Below are 26764 nucleotides of genomic sequence, written 5' to 3' on the forward strand. Positions count from 1 at the left end.
GACATCCTGTCACCCCGGATAAGATGGCTTATATCAAAAAGACAGGCAATAACAAATGCTGGTGAAGATGTGGTTAAATGGGGACCCTCTACACTGTTGGTGAGAACATAAATTAGCACAGCTGCTATGGAGAAGAGTTTGGAGGTTCCTCAAAAAACTAAAAATTGAACTACCATATAATCCAGCAATTCCACTGCTGGGTATATACCCAAAAGAAAGGAAATCAGTGATTCAAAGATATATCTGCATTTCTTTGTTGCAGCACTGTTTACAATAGCTAAAACTTGGAAGCAACCTAAATGTTCATCAACAGATTAATGCATAAAGAAAACGTGGTACATACACATACACAATGGAATACTATTCAGCCATAAATAGAGTGAGATCCAATCATTTGCAACAACATGAGTGAGTCTGAGGATCATTATTTTAAGTGAAATAAGCTAGGAACAGAAAGACAATCTTTGCATGTTCTCACTTATTTGTGGGATCTAAAAATCAAAATAATGGAACTCACAGACATAGAGAGTAGAAGGATGGTTACCAGAAGCTAGAAAGGGTAATCGGGGGTTGAGGGGGTTGTGGGGATGGTTAATGGGTACAGAATAATAGTTACAAAGAATGAGTAAGACTTACTATTTGATAGCACAATAGAATGACTGTAGCCAATAATAACAATTGCACATTTTAAAATAGTGTGATTGGATTGTTTGTAATTCAAAGGATAAATGTTTGATGGGATGAATACCCCATTTTCCATGACATGCTTATTTCACATTGCATGCTTATATCAAAATATCCCATGTACCCATAAATATATACACCTACTATGTACCCACAAAAATAAAAATATTAAAAAATGAAAAAATGTTGAATGTCACTAATCATCAGTGAAATACAAATTAAAACTACAATGAGATACCATCTTGCACTAGTCAGAATGGCTATTACTAAAAAGTCCAAAAGAACAAATGTTGATGAAGTTACAGAGAAAAATGAATGCATATACACTGTTGGTGGGAATGTAATTTAGTACATCTTCTATGGAAAACATTATGTTGATTTCTCAAATAATTAAAAATAGAACTACCATTCAATCCACCAATCTTACTACTAGGTATCTAATCGAAGAAAAACAAATAATTGTATCAAAAAGACACTTGCATTCTTATGTTTGTCACAGCACTATTTACAATAGCAAAGTCATGCAATCAACATAAGTTACCATCAGGGATGACTGGATAAAGAAAATGTGACATATATATATGTGTGTGTGTGTGTGTGTGTGTGTGTGTGTGTATATCTTGACCAATACATACACACACACACACACACACACACACACACATCATGGAATACTACTCAGCCATAAAAAAGAATTGAATAATGTATATTGCAGCAACATGGATGCAACTGGAGGCCATTAGCCTCAGTGAAATTACTCAGAAATATAAAGTAAAAAACCACATTTTCTCACTTATAAATGGGAGCTAAACAATGGGTACACATGGACATACAGAGTGGAATAATAGATGCTGGTGACTCCAAAACGTGGGAGGGTGGAAAGAGAATGAGGGATAAAATAATACCTATTGAGTACAATGTACATTGTTTGGGTAATGGGTACACTGAATGCTCAGCCTTCCACCATTATGCAATATATCCATGTAACACAACTGTACTTGTATCCCTAAATCTATTAAATAAAAAATTTATATCAGCTTTATAACTGACAGAGATATATATTATAACAGAGCCCTTCATTTCAGTGGATAATCATGTAATTTTCAGAATCTTCAAATAGTTATTCTTCAGTCAGCCAAAATATTCAATTGATACATGCCATTCTATGTGATAATTAAAAAAACTAAACAATAAAATGATTTTAACAACCAGGTGGAAAATAATGCTACAAAGGATCGAACAACTGCCATATGCTAGCCACTCTCCTGAGTGCTTTGTTTCAATTACTACTCACACCCATTTTGTGAAGCTATTCTTATTATCCTCATTTTACAGATAGTAACACTAAAGTTCATAGAGATTAAGTAACTTGGTAAAGGTCACATGGCTAGAGGGTGTCCATTCTGAGGTTTAAATGCAAGATTATCTATTTTTTACTTGAGTAATCAGAAAATAAAATTTGTTTTTCTGTTGTGTATATTTAAGGTATATAACATAACATTTTGATATACATATACCTAGTGAAATGAATACAACACTCAAGCAAGTTAACATATCTATCATCTCACATAGTTACCCTTTTTGTGTGTAACACACACAAATGTGTTGTATTTTAAGTGTTCTTTTAGCTAAAAACACCTAAGATGTACTCTCTTAGCAAATGTATGGTATGTAAGTATGTAATACAATATTATTAAGTACAGTTTTCATGCTATACATTAGCTCTCTAGATTTATCTTACATAACTGCAACTTTGCACCCTTTGATGTATATACCATTTGATTTACATCTTCCCATTTCTTGTGCCCTTGCTCCTGGTAACCACCATTATACTTTACATTTCTATCTATTTGACTTTTTAAAAAAGATTTCACATATAAGTGAGATTATGCAGTATGTTTCTGTCTTTGGTTTATTTCACTTATTATAATGTCCTCTAGGTTCATCTATGTTGTCTCTTGTTTTCCCCTTTTTTCAGGATGGATCATCTATGTTGTCTCAAAGGAGGATTTTCTTTGCTTATCAAACCAATATTTTATATTTTTTCTTTGCTTTAGTAAAAATAGTGACCACAAAAATCACATGATCATTTTCATAATACAATCAACTGGCAGTAAAGCTCAAGATACTCTTATTGGCAGGTGGAGCATGGGCTTAGCAATTTAAGAATAATGCTTTTAAAAAAACTTGTTTTGTGGGATGTCTTTTATTAGTGTGCTTTTCTTTCTGTTTGATTTTGTATTCCAATGTATTTCCTTTTAAGATTAGGTAGATAAATGAATGAAAATTTCTCATGCTAACAAGTATTAATTCCCCCTAATGTCAAATTTCTTTTTTTTTCTTTAGTGCTTTTACTAAATTACTGAGAGTTAGCTGGCCACCCAGCTAACAACTAGATTTTTAAGCCTTCTTCACAGCTAAGCGGGAGGATATGTCTATGATATGGGCTAATGATAATTTAGCAGAAGTTATATTTGCTCTTCAAAGGAGTGTGTGTGACCTCTTGATATTTCTGTTTCTTTCCAACCAACTGGAATGTAGAAGTGGTTGCAGGAGCTAGAGCAAACATTTTGGAGCTGATATGGGAAACTATGTGATGAGAATGCTAGAGCAGCAAAAGAGCTGGCCCTAGTTTACGTATGCTTGGACTATTGCATGAGAGAGAAATAAATTATTACGTTGTTTAAACCATAGTTATATTTGGATTGTTCTTACAACTGCAGATACTTATTTCATAAATACAATGTTACCACCAAATGAACAAAATAGGTGGAAACATTATGCAAAAAGACCTACAAATTAAATGGCTCTACGGAAACTGTTTTTTTGAAAGTCACAAATGAACTTTCAAACAGAATTTGATGCTTTGGAAATGATGTCAAATTAACCAAAATGCCAAGGCCTAGGTAGGTAAGCATGTGATCTCAACTGTGTGGAAGAATGCATTTGGTGGTGGTGGGGAGTGTGGTGAACAGGAAGTACAGGCTTCATCCACAAGTGAAGCTGATGGTCAGCTACATCCGGGTTGCTACCAGGCAGAAATGCAGGTTCAGTATAGCTTCATCTTCCCTTTTTTTTTTCTTCATGAATAACTGGAATCCCAGAAACTTATATGAGATCTCTCACTTTTTAAATATTGACAATTGTGACATACTACTAGGTGTTAACACCATGATCCCCTTCTTGACTATTTAAATAACTATATTTCCAAGCATCTCTTGAACTAATGGTGTCACTATGACAGTTCTGGTCATTATGACTGTAAGATAAGTCACAGGTTGGGGACTTTGAAGACAGCCTTGTAAAATTGGGCTGACCCAGTTGGAAAGCACATCTTTTGTCTTTTACTTTTTTTGTTTGTTTCTTGCTGTAACACTTTTAAAATGCTGAACGTAATCAGAAAACACAAGGATAAAAGCCACATGCTAAGGTGAGATGGCAGTGTACAATGATGCAATAAATATCTATGTACACACATCATTTCTCCCATGTGTGAGTGTATCTGAGGATATATTCTCTTGAGAGGAGATTACTGAGTCAAAAGAATATGCATTTCACATTTTGATAGATTTTACCAAATTGTTCTTCTTAGAGAAAGTAATGATTTATGGTCTCACCAGTAATGTAAATGATTGCTCACTTCCTGCAACCTGGCCAAAACTGGGTAGTACAAAACTTTGCATCTTTGTCAACTTAATGGATAGAAACATTGTTTGCATCACTTTTGGAAAAATTTGTGAAAATTTTAATGCTTAAGAGCCAAATGATTTTTTTTTTGGTGTGTACTTCGTCCATTTTTCTATTGTTACTTTTTCTCATGGGTTAGTAAAGATTCTTTAGACAGTGAGAATTCATGATAAATGTAAATATTTCATCCAAATTTGGCTTTTTACTTTGTTTATAGTAGTTTTGCCTTGCAATACCATTTCATTTTTACATAGTTATCAATCTTTTCTTTATGGCTTCTTTTGACTCTTACTTAGCAAGATCTTCCCCAACTCAGCCAATTTTTCCAAATTATTTAATTTAATTTAATTTATTATTATAGTTTCCTTTTTAACATTTGAACTTGTGACCATCTGGATTTTATTTCGTGTAAGAAATGAAATGGGAGTAAAATTATTCTAAAAATTCCAGATGGCTCAGCAGGTGTCCCAACGTCATTTAACGAACATTCCATATTTTCATCACTGTTAGTTAAGGTCAATTTTTCACTTTCTAAAATATTGCATGTTTAGGGGGTTATTTCTGGATGGTATTATGTCCTATTTATCTGTCTATTCATTCCATGTGATTTTAATTACTAAAGCTATATTGATGTATGATAGGGCTAGTCCTCTGTCATTATTCTTTTCAGTTAGAGTTTCCATTATTCTTGCATGCTAACTTTTCTACTTTAATTTTAGAATCAGCACGCCAATGTTGAAAAAAATTCTATTGATATTTTAATTGGCATTTCATTCCATGCATAGATTCATTTAGAAAAAAAATTGACACTTTTAAAGTTTTTATTCTTTTTTTTCCTAAAATAGGGTTTATACTTTGTATTTTCCGTCTTTGTGTCCTTCAGTAATGTTCACAATTTTCCTCATAGAAATATTGCATATATTTTAAAGTTTATTTTTAGACTTCCCTTCCTTTCTTCTGTCTATCCTTCCTTCTTTTTTTCTTCCTCTCCCTATCTCCCATCTCTCTTCTTACTTTCTTCCAAAAGTCTTCCTTCCTTCCTTCTTTCTTTTTCTCCCTCCCTCTCTTTTTCCTCTCTCCCTCCCTCATTCCTCCCTTCCTCCTTTTCTTCCTCAATTTTTATTTCCTTCTTTATTTTTTACCTACTATAAATGGGATATTTTCTTTCACTGTATTTTTTAATGAGTTAGTTGCTTTGAGATTAGCATAATTTAAAGCATGTATTTTTAAATTAAAAGTATATAAAAGAATAGATATAATATCCTACCTATGGACTTAAAAAATAAAAAATACTGGTGCTCTTGAAGCCTCTTGTGTGTCCTTTCATAAACGCTTTTTTTTCCTCCCCCTCCTTCTAGATAAACTAGTATGTTGAATTTTATGTTGACCATTTCCTTGATTTTTCTTACTGTTTTCCAGAAAATTAATGTGAATTCCCAAATAATGTTTTAGTAGTGTCTGCTTTCATCCATATATAAATAGTATGTATTCTTTGGGTTTCGTTTTTTGCTTTTATTCATTTTACTCAAAGTTTTTTTCTTTTTTCTTTTGTATTCACCTATTCTGGTGAGTGTAAAGATAGCGTTTATTTATTTATTTATTTTTATTTTTTGTAATAAAATTCCTTGCTATTTGCTGTTGCATTTGTGACAATACATAAATTATTTATCCATTCTACTTGTGACAGACATTTGGATTATTTCTAATTTATCTGATATTACTAATAATAGGGCAATAAACTTCTACATGTCTCCAGATGCACCTATGTGAGACAGTCTAAGGTACATAGTTAAAAATGGTATTACAGATTTATAGGAACATTATGCTCAACTTTAGCTTTTATAAGATGATGTCAAATTATTTTCTGAGTGTTTATATCAATTTCTGTTCCCACTACAAGCAACAAAAATTCCCATTATTTCACACACTTTTCAACTCTTGGTATGTATATATACATAAAACTTTAATTTTAAACATCTAGGTATAACGCATGTATGAAAAAGTACATATATAAAAGTACAGCTCATGGAATGTTCACACAGTGACCACATCTAAGGTCAAGACACAAGACATTACCAGTAATCCAGAAACTCTCTCCGAGGCTCGCTTTTATTTTCTCCCCAAGTGTAAACACTACCCTGAGTTTAATAACTCTTTAGTTCTAGCTGTTTTTGTGTTTTATATCAATGGAATTGTACAATATGTACTTTTTGTGACTGGCTTTTATTTCAACGTTGTAAGCTTCCTCTACATTGTGAATGAAGTTGATTTTTTTTTCATTGGTATGTAGTATTTCATTGTGTGAATCTACATCAATATATTCATCTAACTGTTGATTTGCAGGATTGGGTTATAACTAGTAATGCTGCTTTGAATATTCTAGTACATATCTTTTGTGAACACATGTATGTATTTCTGTGAGATTTTATAGAATTCCTGAGTCATAGGATATGTATGTGTTCGGCTTTATCAGACATAGCTAAACAGCTTTCCAAAGTGGTTTAAGAATTTTCTCCGCCAACAGCATATAAGAGAGTTCTGTTTGCTCCATATCCTTGACAACAGTTGAGATTGTTAGTCTTTATTCTACACTTTATGTTGGATGTATAATGGTATCTTACAGTTTCAATTTGCATTTTCCAAATGAACAATGGAGTCAAATATCTTTTTATATGTTTATTGGTCATTTGTCTATCCTTTTCTGAAAAGTGTCATTTATTACTCATTTTTCTATTAGGTGGTTTTTTTCTTATAAATTTACATGAATTCTTTATATATTCTAATGTGGTTCTTTGCCAGATATATGTGTTGTAAATATCTTCTTCCATTTGGTGGTTGCCTTTTAACATAACTTGGTGAAGAGAAGCTTTCAATTTTAACATCAGTTTTTTTTTTTATATTTTAAAAAACGTTGCTACTTTATTGGTGTGAAATGGGTTGTTATTGTTCTAATTTGCATGTTTCTGATTATTAATATTGTTGAACTTTTTTACATGATTATTTGTCTTTATGTTTTCTCTTTTTTGAACTTCCTCTTTATATTTATTATTATTTTTTGTACCTTTTATTTTTTGATCTATTGGATTTTTTTGTCTTTTTCTGTTATTATAATTAATATATCAAAATTAATACATTTTAGTTACACATGTGCAGATATTTCTCTCAGCTTATTGCTTGATTTTTAAATTTTTTGTCTGTAGAAATATTTTATCTTCAGTTATGAAGATATTATCTTACATTTTCTTCTAAAAGTTTTTAAATATTTGTGTTTTATGTTTACATTGTTTGATTCTTCTAGAATTAATTTTTGTGTAGGGTGTCAGGAGTCCTTTTGTTTGTGCACTTCCAATTGTCGTTGCACCTTTTGTTAGGCAGCCCATCATTTGCCGGTCTGATATACACTGCCAGTTCTGATATATATTAGGTATATGTGTGGATCTGTTTATAGGCTTTCTATTCTGTTCCACAGGTCTGTTTGTCTTTCCTTGAATGAGTAACAGACTATCTAAAATTCTGTAGCTTTATAATAAATCTTGGTATCTGGTGAAACTAGTAGCCCCAATTTTTTTTCCTTCAGGAGTATCTTGGCCTTTTGCTATTCCACAAACATTTAGAATCAACTTATCAAGATCTATGAAATTATCTGATAGTATATTTATGACACTTGGACTGAGCCTGTTGATCAGTATTTTTAAACAGATGCTCAGTAAGGATTCTAGATGGGACAAGCATTTGTGAATAGCACTGTCATAATTATTTCTGAATATTAAGCATACCTCTGCTCATTAAATGCATTAATGGACATTAAGTGTTGTACCCATCAGGAAGCAAGCTGGCAAGGGAGCTTGGGAGATACAGAATGCAGAGGTCAGCCTTCCAAGGCATAGAGAAAAATAAAAAGTAGTAGAGACTTGATTGGCAGATGAGAGTCCTACAGCTAAATAGATACTAGATGTCTTTTTGCAAAAGTTCATCCATTCATTCATTAGTTAGATGAATTCCATCCTCTAATAATGTCTTCAAGAAGAATTCATGATGATGATTTCATCCTGAGTTCTTGTCTTTTTGAAAATAATGTTCTGTTATCTGTATAGCTGGATAAAATTGTGCTGGATATAAAATTCTTCAGTCACAATTTTCTCTTCACTTAGGAATGTGTAAGCAATATTCTATATTTTATAGTTGAATACTATAAAAGTTTTTTTTAGTATTCAACTATAAAATATGGAATATTGAAGTAAAGAAGTTTAATGACAGTTTCTCTATTTTTAAAATTTGTAGGTAATTTTTTTTGTCTGAATGCATAAAGAATTGTTGAAGAATTCTTATGGAACCGTGCAGTTCCATAACTTTATTACAAAATGCCTTAATGTTGCATTCTGTATAAAATATTTCTTGAAAAAATGATTCCTTATCTCAGTATATTTAATCAAGTCATCTTTATTTCTTAAATTATATATTTGAAGACTTTTGCTCTGTTGTAGTTTTTCATTTCTCTTCTTCAGGGATATCACTTGCTCATATTTGCATTTCTTTTTTCTATCATCTATATCTACTATTGTTCCCTAATTTTAAGAATTTTGTGGGGGAGCCGAATAGATGGCCGAATAGAAACAGCAGCGTTCAGAGGCTCCCATCAGGAAAAAAACAAAACAAAACAAACAAACAAACAAAAACATAATAAGCATGTGAATCCTTCACTGGCAGCCAAGGTACTCAGGTTTTCTCATCAGAACTGACTAGGAGGCTGGCGTGACCCACAGAGAGAAGGAAGAACAGTGTGGCGTGGCGACGGGCCTGAGAGCCACACGGGGCAGGGAAGCCCCTCCCCCAAAGCCAAGGCAGGCAGTGAGTGAGCATGCTACCCATCCAGGAAACTGTGCTTTTTTGATGAAACTGTGCAACCCACGGATTGGAAGATCCCATTCACGAACCCACGCCACTGGGGCCTAGTGTCCCACCTCAGAATGTGCAGACTCTTAACAGCCTCTCATCTGGAATCGGCTTAAGATTACTGAACTCCTGGGGTGAAGGGCGACCAGCGCCAGCTGCCGCTGCCTGCACTCTAAGCCATTTGAGCTCCTTGGGAGAGGGGCAGCAGCCAGCACTGGGACTCACAACTGCCTAACACTCTGAGCTCCCTGGGCAGGGGAAGGGTAGCACCCATTTCTAAAGCCCCAGGCTGTGCTTTTCCCCTGCTGGAGACAGGGAGGCTGGATGGCTTGGTCCTAAGACTTGTCCCTCCACAGCCCAACACACTGGCTGTGGCAGTCTGTGGCAGAGTGCCTCTACAGGCCTGACTCTTACCAATCCTTCCTCACTGGGTGGGGCTTCCCTGCAGGAACTCCAATAACTCCAGCCAGGGGCTCAGGGACAGAACCTGGATCCCACAGGACCTGAGCCCCTAAGGAGAGGGAGGCCACAGTCTCTGCAGACCAGGAGATTTAGCCTTTCTTCCTGGTAGTTCTGAGGAATCCAGGCAGCCCAGACAAGTGGGTTTCCCACCTGGTGTGGCACACCCCCTCTGCGAAGGGACAAAGTGCTTTGTTAAATGGGTATTGTTCTCCGTGGTACCCAACTGTGTGAGACCCTCCAACAGGGTTTGTCAGAAACCCTATACAAGAGCGATCCTACTGGCATCAGGTTGGTGCCCCTTGAGCTCAGAGATCCCAGAGGAAGGAGCAGGCACCCATCTTTGCTGTTCTCCAGCCTCCTTGAGTGACATCTCCAGGCACGGGAGTGAATCAGATGAGTAGGGCCTGAAGTGAACCCCCAGCAAACTGCAGCAGCCCTACAAAAGAGGGACTTTACCATTGCAAGAAAAACAAGCAGAAAGAAACAACAAAAACAACAACAAAAAAGCCCCCACAAAAACCCCATCCAAGGGTCAGAGCCTCAAAGACCGACTCTAGACAAACTCACGAAGATGAGAAAGAATCAATGAAAAAATGCTGAAAACCCAAAAGGCCAGAGTGCCTCTTCTCCAAATAATTGCAATGTCTTTCCATCAAGGACACAGAACTGGACAGAGGATCAGATGGATGAATCGACAGTAGTAGCCTTCAGAAGATGGGTAATAAAAAACTATGCTGCACTAAAGGAGCATGTTCTAACCCAATGCAAAGAAGCTAAGAACTTTGATAAAAGGTTATAGGAGCTGCTAACTGAATAACCAGTTTAGAGAGAAACATAAATGATCTGATGGAGCTGAAAACCCCAGCACGAGAAGTTCGTAAAACATATACAGCTATCAATAGCCGAACTGACCAAGTAGAAGAAAGGATATCAGAGTTTGAAGACCACCTTACTGAAATAAGGCATGCAGACAAGACTAGAGATAAAAGAATGAAAAGGAATGAAGAAAGCCTCCAAAAAATATGGAGCTTCATAAAAAGATCAAATCTATGATTGCTTAGAGTACCAGAAGGAGACGAGGAGAATGGAAACAAGCTGGAAAACACATTGCAGGATATTATCCGGGAGGACTTTCCCAACCTAGCAAGACAGGCCAACATGCAAATTCAGGAAATACAGAGAACACCACTAAGATACTCCATGGGAAGATCAACCCTGAGACACATAATCATCCAATTATCCAAGCTTGAAATGAAGGAAAAATTGTTAAGGGCAGCCAGAGAGAATGGCCAGGTCACCTACAAAGAGAAGCCCATAAGACTAAAAGTACGTCTCTCAACAGAAACCCTACAAGCCAGAAGAGATTGGGGGACAAATTCAACATTGTTAAAGAAAAGAATTTGCAACCCAGAATTTCATATCCAGCCAAATTAAGCTTCATAAGCAAAGGAGAAATAAAATCATTTCAAGACAAATGTTGAGGGATTTCATTATTACCAGGCCTGCCTTGCAAGAGCTCCTGAGAGAAGTGCTAAACATGGAAAAAAAGCACCCAGTACCAGCCACTGGAAAACACACCAAAATGTAATGACCAATGACACTATGAAGAAACTGCATCAACTAGTGTGCAAAATAACCAGCTAGCATCATGATGACAGGATCAAATTCACACATAAAAATATTAACCTTAAATGTAAATGGTCTAAATGCCCCAGTTAAAAGACACAGACTGGCAAATTGGATAGAGTCAAGATCCACTGGTGTGCTGTATTCAGGAGAGCCATCTAATGTGCAAAGACACACATAGGCTCAAAATAAAGGGATGGAGGAAAATTTACCAAGCAAACAGAAAGCAAAAAAACCGCAGGGGTTGCAATTCTAGTCTCTGACAAAACAGACTTTAAAACCAAGAAAGATCAAAAAAGAAGAAAAAGGACATTACATTACGGAAAAGGGAACAATTCAACAAGAAGAGCTAACTATTCTAAATATACATGCACTCAATACAGGCACACCCAGATTCATAAAACAAGTTTGTACGAAATACAAAGAGACTTAGACTTCCACACAATAATAGTGGGATATTTTAACACCTCACTGTCAGTATTAGACAGAACTAGACAGAAAATTAATAAAGATATTCAGGACTTGAACTCAGCTCTGGATCAAATGGGCCCAATAGACATATGCAGAACTCTCCAACCCAAATCAACAGAATATACATTCTTCTCAGTGCCACATGGCACTGATTCTAAACTAGACCACATAATTGGAAATAAAACATTCCTCAGCAAATGCAAAAGAACTGAAATCGTAACAAACAGTCTTTCAGAACACAGTGCAATCAAATTAGAACTCAGGATTAAGAAACTCACTCAAAAACACACAATTGCATGGAAATTGAACAACTTGCTCCTGAATGACTCCTGGGTAAACAATGAAATTAGGGCAGAAATCAAGAAGTTCTTTGAAACTAATGAGAACATGGGACAATGTACCAGAATCTCTGGGACACAGCTAAAGCAGTGTTAAGAGGGAAATTTATAGCACTAAATGCCCACATCAGAAAGCTTGGAAGATCTCAAATTGATGCTCTAGTATCACAGTTAAAAGAGCTAGAGCATCAAGAACAAACTAATCCAAAAGCTAGCATAAGACAATAAGTAACTAAGACCAGAAAAGAACTGAACTAGATAGAGACACGAAAAGCCCTCCAAAAAAACAATAAATCCAGGAGCTGGTTTTTCAAAAAGACTAACAAAATAGACTACTAGCTAAACTAATATAGAAAAAAAAGAAGAATTAAATAGATACAATAAAAACTGATAAGGAAATATCACTGCTGACCCCACAGAAATACAAACTACCATCAAAGAATACTATAAACACCTCTATGCAAATAAACTAGAAAATCTAGAAGAAATGGGTAAATTCCTGGACACATACACACTCCCAAGTCTAAACAAGAAAGAAGTTGAATCCCTCAATAGACCGATAACAAGTTCTGAAATTGAGGCAGTAATTAATAGCCTACCAACCAAAAAAAGCCCAGGAACAGATGGACTCACAGTTGAATTCTACCAGAAACACAAAGAGGAATTGGTACCATTCCAAACAATTGAAAAGGAGGGACTCCTCCCTAACTCATTTTATGAAGCCAGCATCATTCTGATACCAAAACCAGAAAGAGACACAATAAAAAAGGAAAATTCCAAGCCAATATTTCTGATGAACATCGATGCAAAAATCCTCAATAAAATACTGACAAATCGAATCTAGCAGCAAATCAAAAAAACTTACCCACCACGATCGGTTCAGTATCATCCCTGCGATGCAAGGCTGATTCAACATATGCAAATCAATAAACATAATCCATCACATTAAACAGAACCAAAGACAAAAACCACATGATTATCTCCATAGATGCAGAAAAGGTGTTTGATAAAATTCAACATCCCTTCAAGTTAAAAACTCTTAACAATCCCAGCACTTTAGGAGGCTGAGGCAGGTGGATCATGAGGTCAGGAGTTTGAGACCAGCCTGACCAACATGGTGAAACCTCGTCTCTACTAAAAATACAAAAATTAGCTGGGCATGGTGGCACATGCTGTAACCCTAGCTACTCAGGAGGCTGAGGCAGGAGAATCACTGGAACCTGGGAGGCGGAGGTTGCAGTGAGCCAAGATTGCACCACTGCACTCCAGCCTGGGCAACGAGCAAGACTCCGAAAAAAAAAACACAAAACCCTCTTAATAAACTAGATATTGAAGGAAGATATCTCACAATAATAAAGCTATTTAAGACAAACCCACAGCCAATATCATATCAATGTCATGTTGAATGGGCAAAAGCTGGAAACATTCCCTTTGAAAACTGGTACAAAACAAGGATGGCTTCTCACACTACTCATATTCAACATAGTATTGAAAGTTCTGGCCAGGGCAATCAGGCAAGAGAAAAAAATAAAGAGTATTCAAACAGGAAGGGAGGAAGTCAAATTGTCTCTGCAGACTGCATGATTCTGTATTTAGAAAACTCCGTCACCTCAGCCCAAAAACTCCTTAAATTTCAGCAAAGTCTCAGGATACAAAATCAATGTGCAAAAATTACGAGCATTCATTTACACCAATGATAGACACACAGAGAGCCAAATCATGAGTGAACTCCCATTCATAATCGCTACGAAGAAAATAAAATCTAGGAATACAGCTAACAAGAAATGTGAAGGACCTCTTTAAGGAGAACTACAAACCACTGCTCAAAGAAATCAGAGAGGACACAAACAAATGGAAAGACATTCCATCCTCATGGATAGGAAGAATCAATATTGTGAAAATGGCCATACTGCCCAAGTTAATTTATAGATTCAGTACTATTTCCATCAAACTACCATTGACATTCTTCACAGAATTAGGAAAAACTATTTTGGATTTCACATGTAATGAAAGAAGACCCCATATAGCCAAGACAATCCTAAGCAGAAAGAACAAAGCTGGAGGCATTGTGGTGCCTGGCTTCAAACTATACTACAAGGCTACAGTAATCAAAACAACATGGTACTGGTACCAAAGCAGATACATAGACAAATGGAACAGAACAGAGACCTCAGAAATAACACCACACATCTACAATCATCTGATTTTCGACAAACCTGCTAAAAACAAGCAATGGGGAAAGGATCTCCTATTCAGTAAATGGTGCTGCGAAAACTGGCTAGCCATATGCAGGAAACTGAAACTAGACGCTTTCCTTACACCTTATACAAAAATTAACAAGGCTTAAAGACTTAATGTAAAACCCCAAACCCTAAAAACCCTAGAAGAAAACCTAGGCAATACCATTCAGGACATAGGCATGGGCAAAGATTTCATGACAAAAACACCAAAAGCAATTGCAACAAAAGCCAAAATTGACAAATAGGGTCTAATTAAATTAAACAGCTTCTGCACAGCAAAAGACAAAGACTGAACAGGCAACCTACAGAATGGGAGAAAAATTTTGCAATCTACCCATCTGACAAAGGTCTAATATCCAGAATCTACAAGTAACTTAACAACAAAAAACAACCCCTTCAAAAAGTGGGCAAAGGATATGAATAGACACTTCTGAAAAGAAGACATTTACATGGCCAACAAGCATATGAAAAAAAGCTCAACGTCACTGATCATTAGAGAAATGCAAATCAAACTACAATGAGATACCATCTCACACCAGTCAGAATGGCGATTATTAAAAAGTCAAGAAACAATAGATGGTGGCAAGGCTGTGGAGAAATAGGAACACTTTTACACTGTTGGTGGGAATGTAAGTTAGTTCAACCATTGTGGAATACAGTATGACAATTCCTCAAGGATCTAGGACCAGAAATACCGTTTAACCCAGCAATCCCTTTACTATGTATATACCCAAAGGAATACAAATCATTTTACTATAAAGACAAGTGCACATGTATGTTTATTGCAGCACCATTTAAAATGGCAAAGACATGGAACCAACCCACATGCCCATCAATGATAGACTGGATAAAGAAAATGTGGTATATATACACCACGGAATATTATGCAGCCATAAAGAAGAATGAGATCATGTTCTTTGCAGGGACATGGATGAAGCTGGAAGCCATCATTCTTAGCAAACTAATACAGGAACAGAAAATGAAATACCACATGTTCTCACTCATAAGTGGGAGTTGAACAACAAGAACACATGGACAAAGGGAGGGGAACAACATACACCAGAGCCTGTTGGGAGGTGGGGGTTGAGGCGAGGGAACTTAGAGGGCCAGTCAATAGGGGCAGCGAACCACCATGGCACATGTATAGCTATGTAACAAACCTGCATGTTCTGCACATGTATTCCATTTTTTTTTTTGGAAGAAAGAATAAAAAGAATTTTTCATTGATGGTTTTTGTTTGATTTTGCTAACATTTCTCAACCCTGTACTCCTTGTCCCTTACTGAGTTCTCAACAAATATTTTCTCTTTTGCTGGTTGTAATTTAATTTTCATTTTTGGTGATATACGTTTTTTCTTACTTTTTCCCCCTTGTACTTTGAAAGCTTATTTTTCATATGCTCCCATTATCCCATCCCAGATTCCCGGTATGCTTGTGTCTATACTTTAGATCTTCATTTTAAAATGTTTTGGATTCATGGAAATATTTATCATAACTTTCAACTGCTCTATTGACATATTTTCTAAGGTTTGTTTTTCTTCATTCTTTTGTCTCTTTTTTCCCTTGAAGTACCTCTGTAGAAAGATAATGCTGTTTCTTTTTTAAAATTACTTATTTACCAATCTTGCAATAGTTATATACAGAGGTTTATTTGTGGGAACTTCCAAGGTAGAATTCAGGATAGCAGGGATTATTTCTGGTTTGAAATAAAGTTACTATTGGCTGAGCATGGTGGCTCATGCCTGTAATTTTAGCACTTTGGGAGGCTGAGGCAGGCAGATCACTTTAGGTCAGGAGTTCAAGACCAGCCTGGCAAACATAGTGAAACTCCATCTCTACTAAAAATACAAAAATTAGCCAGGCGTGGTGGCTCATGCCTATAATCCCAGCTACTCTAGAGGCTGAAGCAGGAGAGTCGCTTGAACCTGGGAGGTGGAGGTTGCAGTGAGCCAAGATTGTGCCACTGCACTCCAGCCTAGGCGACAGAGCAAGATTCTGTCTTAAAAAAAAAAAAAAAGAAAAGAAAATGACAAAGTTATGATAACACAGGATTTTTCTTTGTGAGGGTGTGTGTGTGTGTGCACGCACGTGCCTGTGTCTGTGTGTGTTCTGCCCCTCCTCTCTGATTAACACAGATCGTGGGCTTTAGTGCTGATCATAATTCATTTGGTCATCTACCCTGACCGAGAGCCTCCTCTCTATATGTATGATGTGACCATGTATTTCCTCATTCTTTGCTGCTCCTGTTACTCCATGATGCTAATTGGGGTCAAGGGAAGATCCTACTGCCAAGTCGGAGACTCACTACTAAGCTGGGAATTCCAAAATAAAGAATAATTAATTTTTATTTTCACAGTGAGAGCTAGTACAGAAAAACTGTTTGGTCAGGTTTGTCTGATATAAAAAACTTGTCTAGTCTTAGAGTCTTCCTGGGTTGCCCCTGCCTGTTTCCACTTTTTTAAAACTTTAGTGGGTTTGGTAGTTCTTCCTCATCTATTGTAGTTTGTGGTTACAGATGTCCAAGTTTGGTCGAAGATGATGTTTTTATATATTTTTAAATTATTCTTATTCTTTGGGTAGTAATTTTTAAGTGGTGAAGGGGAATAATGAACAATGGTATGTCACTGTCTTAGGTTTTGAAATCCATTTTGCTGAACACATTTTGCATAATAATTAACCATACAGCTATATTCTCTGTGTATTATAAAATAGAACTCTATTCTCATCACACGTATCAACCTGTATTCATCACCATCACAGGTGCTGTCCCTCATAAACAGAGACATTAAAAAAAATGTAAGAAAGACTTTTAGCTTCTTCTCCATTCTATACCATTTAAGACAAGTTAGGAATTGAGAACTGAATTATATTTACCTATCAAAATAACCGATGCCCTCTTAAGATATGTTCTGGGGCTCCACAGGAATCGTAAGGTATCAGATGTCAAATCTGTAATGTAGTTCCTATGAGAAGTAATCTGAGAATAAAAAGGGAAAAAAGCACCTCACTCAATTGCTGAAATAGAACATTTGCTCCCTCCAGAAAGGCTTCAACATACCAAATCAGGACCAAATTAGAAATTGGGGATGTTTTTGTGTGAACTATACTCTTGTTCCCAAACTCAACTCTCTTTTTCCATTCTTTGATTAGCATTCATCCATCCCCACTTGGCTATCATTGCTGTTCATGCTGGGTTTCAGAGGACTAGCTCAAGAGGCAGTGGCAAAGTAATTCTAGTTTTCTTTTTTGTGATCTGGGATGTTCTTCCTACCTTAATACCCACCCATAGCTCAAAATGGGTGGGCTGGAGGAAGAAGATAAGATGGATGATCAGTGTTGAGAAATAGGAAGTGGAAAATTCTAATTCCTCTCGGCTCAAGCTCCAGCTATAATCACTTATTTAAAATATTTTCTTCCATTTTTTTCCTCCAAGATCCACTCTTATCCCCATTACAGTTTTTATCACTTTGGATATCCTGTAAGTTTTGTCTACAACTCTTATAGTAGTAAAAATGGAAGGGCCACTTACAAGATTGTTACAGATATTGAGCACCACCATCTCAAAACTGTAATTTTCATCTTTGAGCAAACGTGATGTTGACCACTTTAATTGTGAGGTACAGATTTTTAATGTATATTTACATGCCTGTGAGACAGAAAAAGGCCGGTGAAGATCTATTCATCTGTTGTTAGATAAAACATTATAATCCTTGGTAAATTTATGAAAAAGAAGATCAAATGACTTACTTCAGCTACTCTTTTATCATCATCCTCCAAAAATAGGATTAGGGGCACCAAGCCTTCTAGAACCACATCATTCACCATCCATGTGTACTGTCTCATATCCCTAACTAATTGACCAAAGTGTCGAATTGCCATACTTCGAATGCCTCCATTAATCTGTAAAAGACAAAGGCCTTATTTGAGGATAATATTAGGGCATTTTTCTTCAATCAGTAAACTACACACACACACACACACCCACACACACACACACACACACACACACCGTATAAATATACTATATACGTATATGTGTATATATACATACACTATGTGAAATTTTATTTATTTTTAGAAAAAATTCACCTTGGGTTCAGGTAGTTAGGGCATCTTTTAATTTTAAAATAATATTTGCTTACCTATTATTCACAATAGCCAAGATATGGAATTAACCTAAGTGTCCATCAATGGAATAATTGAAATACTTTTCAGCCTTAAAAAAGAATAAAATCCTGTCATGTATGACATGGATGAACTTGGAGGACATCATGCTATTTGAAATCAGTCAGGGACAGAAAGACAAATATTGCATGATCTCACTTATATGTGGAATATTAAAAGGTTGAACTCATAGAAGAGGAGAGTGGGCCTAGGTTGCCAGCAGCTGAAGGGTAGTGGGAGGCACTGGGGGAGATGTTGGTTAAAGGATACAAAGTTTCTTTTAGACTGGATGAATAAATTCTAGAGATCTAATGTAAGTCTAGTTACATTAGAGTATAGTTAATAATGTAATGTATACTTAAAAACTGCAGAGATTAGATCTCAAATGTTCTCACCACACACAAAAAAAAGATATGTGAGGTAATGGCTATGTTAATTTTGTTTGATTTAATCATTTGACAATGTATACCTATATCAAAACATATTGTATTCTGTAAATATATATAATTTTAATTGATTAATTATGCCTTAATAAAGCTGAACAAAATATATAAACTAGTAAAACAATTTACTTACCATAATTCAGATTACATTAAAAAAAACTGTGAAAAATGAGTTTCTTAAATTTAGGAAGATGATTAGTATTTAATAACATCCTAAAAGTATAAACTGAAATAGTATGTATAACTTGAAGATAATTTTTGTAAGGATACTTATAATAATGTAACCATGCTGTGTTCAAAGGCTGGAAGACTTTGCTGAGTTGCCACTAAATAACAATGGAAGCTCTCTGCATACTGGCATACAACCAGGTTTTCAAAGGCTACTTATGCCAAATAGGAAGGTAATTGGATAAAAATGATTCTATAAAGGAAAAATTGCAAGTCAGAAGAGGTTAATTTTTAAATTTTTATTTATTTATATTTTATTAGAGACAGGGTCTCACTCTGTTGCCCAGGCTAGAGTGCAGGGGCAGGATCATAGCTCACTGCAGCTTTTAACTCTTGGGCTCCAACAACCCTCCTGCTGGTCTGAAATTCTTGGGCTCAAGCCATCCTCCCATGTCAGTCTTGGAAAGTGTTGGGATTACAGGCGTGAGCCACTGCACTTGGCCCAAATTTTAAAAATATAATATCACCTTCTGGTTTTAAGGAAATGTTTATAATCTCATATTGATTTTTTTATATGAGCGCTCTGACTACTTTATCACATATATGACCTTGGCCAAACATTGCCTTCTCTTTGCCTTAGTTTCTTTACATGAAAATTGGATAATAGTAATACAGTTGCTTAGAGATTTATGTAAAATAGCTCAAGTAAATCCTTTAGAAAAGCCCCTGGTATATATTAAGTGTTCAATAAATTAAGCCACTTTTTTCTTTTTTTTTAAGTTCTGGGATACAAGTGCAGAAAGTTTAGGTTTGTTACAAAGGTCTATGTGTGCCATGCTGGTTTGCTGCACCTATCACCCCATCATCTAGGTTTTAAGCCCCATATGCATTAGCTATTTCTCCTAATGTTCTCCCTCCCCTTGCCACCCACCCCCCAAGTGGCCCTGGTGTGTGTTGTTCCCCTCCTTGTGTCCATGTGTTTTCATTGTTCAACTCCCACTTATGAGTGAGAACATGTGGTATTTCATTTTCTGTTCCTGTGTTAGTTTGCTGAGAATGATGGCTTCCAGCTTCATCCATGTCCCCGCAAAGCACATAATCTTCATTCCTTTTTATGGCTGCATAGTAGTCCACGGTGTATATATACCACATTTTCTTTATCCAGTCTAACATTGATGGACATTTGGGTTGGTTCCATGACTTTGCTACTGTAACTAGTGCTGCAATAAACATACATGTGCATGTGTCTTTAAAGCAGAATGATTTATAATCCTTCGGGTATATACTCAGTAATGGGATTGCTGGGTCAGATGGTATTTCTGGTTCTAGATCCTTGACGAATCACCATACTGTATTCCACAATAGTTGAATTAATTTACATTCCCACCAACAGTGTAAAAGCATTCCTATTTCTCCACAGCCTTGCCAGCATCTATTATTTTTTGACTTTTTAATAATCACCATTCTGACTGGTGTGAGATGGTATCTCATTGTGGTTTTGATTTGCATTTCTCTAATCAGTGATGTTGAACTTTTTTTCATATGTTTGTTGGCCATGTAAATGTTTTCTTTTGAGAAGTGTCTGTTCATATGCTTTGCCCACTTTTTGATGGGGTCATTTTGTTTTTTTTTTTTCTTGTAAATTTAAGTTTCTTGTAGATTCTGGATATTAGATCTTTGTCAGATGAGTAGATTGCAAAAATTTTTTCCCATTCTGTAGGTTGCCTATTCACCCTGATAATAGTTTCTTTTGCTGTGCAGAAGCTGTTTAATTTAATTAGATCCTATTTGTCAATTTTGCTTTTGTTGCAATTGCTTTTGGTGTTTTTGTAATGAAGTCTTTGCCCATGCATATGTCCTGAACGCTATTGCCTAGGTTTTCTTCGAGGGTTTGTATGGTTTGGGGTCTTACATTTAAGTCTTTAAGCCATGTTAAGTTTTGTTTAATGTGTAAGGAGGGGTCCAGTTTCGGTTTTCTGCATGTGGCTAGCCAGTTTTCCCAGACCATTTATTAAATAGGGAATCTTTTCCCTATTGCTTGCTTTTGGCAGGATTGTTGAAGATCAGATGATTGTAGAAGTGTGGTGTTATTTCTGAGATCTCTGTTCTGTTTCGTTGGTCTATATACCTGTTTTGGTGCCAGTATCATGTTGTTTTGGATACTGTAGCCTTGTAGTATAGTTTGAAGTCAGGTACCATGATGTCTTCAGCTTTGTTCTTTGTGCTTAGGATTGTCTTGGCTATATGGGCTCTTTTTTGCTTCCATATGGAATTTAAAGTAGTTTTTTCTAATTCTGTGAATAATGTCAATGGTAGTTTGATGAGAATAGCACTGAATCTATAAATTACTTGGGCAGTATGGCCATTTTAATGATATTGATTCTTTTTATCCATGAGGATTGAATGTTTTTCCATTTGTTTGTGTCCTCTCTGATTTCCTTGAGCAGTGGTTTGTAGTTCTCCTTAAAGAGGTCCTTGACATCCCTTGTTAGCTGTATTCCTAGGTATTTTATTCTCTTTGTAGCAATTGCGAATGAGTGTTCATTCATGATTTGGCTCTCTGCTTGTCTATTGTTGGTGCATGGAAATGTTTGTGATTTTTGCACATTGATTTTGTATCCTGAGACTTTGTGAAGTTGCTTATCAGCTTAAGGAGTTTTGGGGCTGAGGTGATGGGGTTTTCTAAATATAGAATCATGTCCACAAACAGAGACAATTTGACTTCCTCTCTTCCTATGTGAGTACCCTTTACTTTTTTCCCTTGCCTGATTGCCCTGAACAGAACTTCCAATACTATGATGCATAGGAGTGGTGAGAGAGGGCATCCTTGTCTTGTGCTGGTTTTCAAAGGGAATGCTTCCAGCTTTTGCTCATTCAATATGATATTGGCTGTGTGTTTGTCATAAATAGCTCTTATTATTTTGAAATATGTTCCAACAATACCAGGTTTATTGAGAGTTTTTAACATGAAGGAATGTTGAATTTTATCGAAGGCCTTTTCGGCATCTGTTGAGATAATCATGTGGTTTTTGTCATTGGTTCTGTTTATGTGATGGATTACATTTGTTGATTTGTATATGTTGAACCAGGCTTGCGTCCCGGGGATGAAGCTGACCTGATCATGGTGGATAAGTTTTTGAATGTGCTGCTGGATTTGTTTTGCCAGTATTTTGTTGAGGATTTTCGCATCAATATTCATCAGGGATATTGCCCTGAAGTTTTCTTTTTTGTTGTGTCTCTGCCAGGTTTTGGAATCAGAATGATGCTGGACTCATAAAATGAATTAGGGAGAAGTCCCTCCTTTTCAATTGTTTGGAATAGTTTCAGAAGGAATGATGCCAGCTCCTCTTTGTATGTCTAGTAGAATTTGGCTGTGAAATCCTGGTCCTGAGCTTTTTTTTATCAGTAGGCTATTAATTACTGCCACAATTTCAGAACTTGTTATTCGTCTATTCAGGGATCCAACTTCTTCCTGGCTTTGTCTTGGGAGGGTGTATGCGTCCAGGAATTTACCCATTTCTTCTTGATTTTACCGTTTATTTGTGTATAGATGTTAATAGTGTTCTCTGATGGTAGTTTGCAGTGCTGGGGGGTCAGTGGTGATTTCCCCCTTATCATTTTTTATTGTGTCTATTTAATTCATTCTTTTTTTCTATATTAGTCTAGCTAGTGGTCTATCTATTTTGTAATTTTTTCAGCAAACCAGCTCTTGGATTTGTTGATTTTTTGAAGAGTTTTTTGTTTCTTTACTTCCTTCAGTTCTGCTCTGATTTGGGTTATTTCTTGTTTTCTGCTAGCTTTTGAATTTGTTTGCTCCTGCTTCTCTAGCTCTTTTAATTGTGATGTTAGGGTGCTGATTTGAGATATTTCTAGCATTTTTTTTTTTTGATGGAGTCTCATTCTGTCGCCCAGACTGGAGTGCAGTGGTGTGATCTCGGCTGACTGCAACCTCCGCCTCCTGGGTTTAAGCAATTCTCTGCCTCAGCCTTCCGAGTAGCTGGGATTACAGGCATGTGCCACCACAGCAGGCTAATTTTTGTATTTTTAGTAGAGATGGGGTTTCACCATCTTGGCCATGCTGGTCTTGAACTGTTGATCTCGTGATCCACCCACCTCAGCCTTCCAAAGTGCTGGGATTACAGGCATCAGCCACTTCTCCTGGCCGATGTTTCTCGCCTTATGACATGGGCATTTAGTGCCATAAATTTCCCTCTCAACACCGCTGTAGCTGTGTCCCACAGATTCTGGTACATAGTCTCTTTGTTCTTACTGGTTTCAAAAGACTTCTTGATTTCTGCCTTAATTTCATTATTTACCCAGGAGTCATTCAGGAGCAGGTTGTTCAATTTCCATGTAATTATGCGCTTTTGAGTGAGTTTCTTAATCCTGAGCTCTAATGTGATTGCACTGTGTTTTTAGAGACTGTATTATGATTTCAGTTCTTTTGAATTTGCTGAGGAGTGTTTTACCTCCAATTATGTGGTCTATTTTAGAATCAGTGCCATGTGGCACTGAGAAGAATGTATATTCTGTTGATTTAGGTTGGAGAGTTCTGTATACGTCTATTGGGTCCACTTGATCCATAGCTGAGTTTAAGTCATCAATATCCTGTTAATTTTCTGTCTTGTTATCTGTCCCCTATTTCTCAGAGGTTTTGCTCATTCCTTTTTATTCTTTTTTTCTCTAATATTGTCTGCATGCCTGATTTCAGCAAGATAGTCTTCAAACTCTGATATCATTTTTTTCTGCTTCATCGATTCAGCTGTTGATACTTGTGTATGCTTCATAAAGTTCTTGTGCTGTTTTTCAGCTCCATCAGGTCATTTATTTTCCTCTGTAAACTGGTTATTATAGTTAGCAGCTCCTCTAACCTTTTATCTAGGTTCTTAGCTTCTTTGCATTGGGTTAGAACGTGCTCCTTTAGCTCAGAGGAGTTTGTTATTACCCACCTTCTGAAGCCTACTTCTGTCAATTCGTCCATCTCATCCTCCGTCCAGTTCTACGTCCTTGCTGGAGGAGGTGCTGTGACCATTTGAAGGAGAAGAGGCACTCTGGCCTTTTGGGCCTTCAGCGTTGTTTTGTTGATTTTTTTCTCATCTTCATGAGTTTGTCTAGTATTGATCTTTGAGGCTGCTGACATTTGAATAGGGTTTTTGTGGGGACTTTTTTTTTTTGTTGGTGCTGTTGTTGCTTTCTGTTTCCTTGTTTCTCTTGCAATGGTCAGGTCCCTCTTCTGTAGGGTTGCTGCAGTTTTCTGGGGGCTCACTTTAGGCCCTATTCATCTGATTTGCTCCCATGTCTGGAGATGTCACTCGAGGAATCTGGAGAACAGCAAAGATGGGTGCCTGCTCCTTCCTCTGGGATCTCGAGGGGCACCAACCTGATGCCTGTGGGCTCGCTCCTGTATAGGGTTTCTGATGACCCCTTTTGGAGGGTCTCAATTGGCTGGGTTTTATGGGGAGCAGGACCCACTTAACAAAGCACTTTGGCTGTCCCTTGGTGGAGGGGGTGTGCTTTGCTGGGGGGAAAGCCCACTTGTCTGGTCTGCCTTGCTTCCTCCAAACTAGTAGGAGGAAAGACTATGTCTGCTGGTGTGCAGAGACTGTGGCCACCCCTCCCACGAGGGGTTCAGGCCTAAGGAGATCAGAGTTCTGTCCCTGAGCCCCTGGCTGGAGTAGTCAGACTTCCTGCAGGAAGAACCCAGTGAGGAGGGATGGGTCCAGGTCAAGCCTGAAGAGGCACTCGTCAACAGTCTGCCACAGCTGATGTGTTAGGCTGTGGGGGATACCTCTTGGGATCAAGCCATCCAGTCTCACTGGCTCCAGCAGGGAAAAAGCATAGCCTGGAGCTGTAGAGATGGCTGCTGCCCTACCCCCACCATGGGGGCTTAGTGTGTTAGGTGGCTATCAGTCTGAGTGCCAGCTGTCACCCCTCCCCCAAGGAGTTTAAAGGGCTTAGACAGCAGGCAGCCACAGCTGTTGTGCCAGTCACCCCTCCCCCAGGAGTTCAGCAGTCTTAAACAGATTCTAGCTTAGTGGCTGTTGAGAATCTGTGCAGCTCCATGTTTGGGACCCTAGGTCCTTATGGCATGGGCTCACAAGTGGGATTTTCGTGGAAAAAACACGTTTTCCCAGGCTGGGTAGCACGCTTACTCACTGCCTCCCTTGGCTGGGGGTGGGGGCTCCCCTGGCCCGTGTGGCTGTCAGGTAGGCCTCCACACCACACTGCTCTGCCTTCCTCTCCATGGGTCACGCCCGCTGCCTAGTCAGTTCTGATGACAGAACCTGGATATCTCAGTTGCCAGTGCAGGATTTGCATGCTGTTTGGGATTTGCATCTTTGTGATGGCAGCTTCCGGATGCTGCTGCTTCTAGTTGACCATCTTGGCCCCGCCCCTTTAAGCCACTACTATTATTATTACTATTCTAATGTGTTTATGTGTTTATAAAATTAATTTTTGCCACTACTTTTTTTTCATAATTTAATAATACTGTGCTTTTCTTCATTGAACTGTAAGTGATTAAAAACTTAGAAGTTTTGGCAAGATAATTTATTGTGAAATAATTCTCTGGTTTACAAACAATTTATTGTGGAGTTCTTTAAAAATACATAGATTCCCCATGGCATACCAAAGTTTTCTTTCTTTTTTTTTTTTTTTACAGGCATGAGCCACCGCGCCCGGCCCATTCTGTTTTTTTTTTTTTTTTTTTTTTGTAACATTTTATTTATTTATTTATTTATTTATTTTTATACTTTAAGTTTTAGGGTACATGTGCACATTGTGCAGGTTAGTTACATATGTATACATGTGCCATGCTGGTGCGCTGCACCCACTAACTCGTCATCTAGCATTAGGTATATCTCCCAATGCTATCCCTCCCCCCTCCCCCCTCCCCACCACAGTCCCCAGAGTATGATATTCCCCTTCCTGTGTCCATGTGATCTCATTGTTCAATTCCCACCTATGAGTGAGAATATGCGGTGTTTGGTTTTTTGTTCTTGCGATAGTTTACTGAGAATGATGGTTTCCAATTTCATCCATGTCCCGACAAAGGATATGAACTCATCATTTTTTATGGCTGCATAGTATTCCATGGTGTATATGTGCCACATTTTCTTAATCCAGTCTATCATTGTTGGACATTTGGGTTGGTTCCAAGTCTTTGCTATTGTGAATAATGCCGCAATAAACATACGTGTGCATGTGTCTTTATAGCAGCATGATTTATAGTCATTTGGGTATATACCCAGTAATGGGATGGCTGGGTCAAATGGTATTTCTAGTTCTAGATCCCTGAGGAATCGCCACACTGACTTCCACAGTGGTTGAACTAGTTTACAGTCCCACCAACAGTGTAAAAGTGTTCCTATTTCTCCACATCCTCTCCAGCACCTGTTGTTTCCTGACTTTTGAATGATTGCCATTCTAACTGGTGTGAGATGATATCTCATAGTGGTTTTGATTTGCATTTCTCTGATGGCCAGTGATGATGAGCATTTTTTCATGTGTTTTTTGGCTGCATAAATGTCTTCTTTTGAGAAGTGCCTGTTCATGTCCTTCGCCCACTTTTTGATGGGGTTGTTTGTTTT

The 26764-nt window shown here is 37.2% G+C and overlaps 1 protein-coding gene across 3 annotated transcripts in view; it reads right to left on the minus strand.

Annotated features, from left to right (window-relative positions):
• Positions 1-26764, minus strand: part of MROH9 (maestro heat like repeat family member 9) — a 132437-nt gene that overhangs the window by 20042 nt on the left and 85631 nt on the right. For all 3 annotated transcript variants that reach the window (XM_016932332.4, XM_054655764.2, XM_054655771.2), the window contains 3 exons: positions 18148-18300; positions 17930-18046; positions 17275-17377 (listed from right to left, as the gene is read on the minus strand). In XM_016932332.4, the coding sequence (XP_016787821.3) occupies positions 17275-17377; positions 17930-18046; positions 18148-18300 (373 nt within the window). The remainder of the gene's footprint in view (positions 1-17274; positions 17378-17929; positions 18047-18147; positions 18301-26764) is intronic.

This window comes from Pan troglodytes, chromosome 1 (genome assembly GCF_028858775.2).
Source record: "Pan troglodytes isolate AG18354 chromosome 1, NHGRI_mPanTro3-v2.0_pri, whole genome shotgun sequence".
Lineage (NCBI taxonomy): Eukaryota > Metazoa > Chordata > Mammalia > Primates > Hominidae > Pan > Pan troglodytes.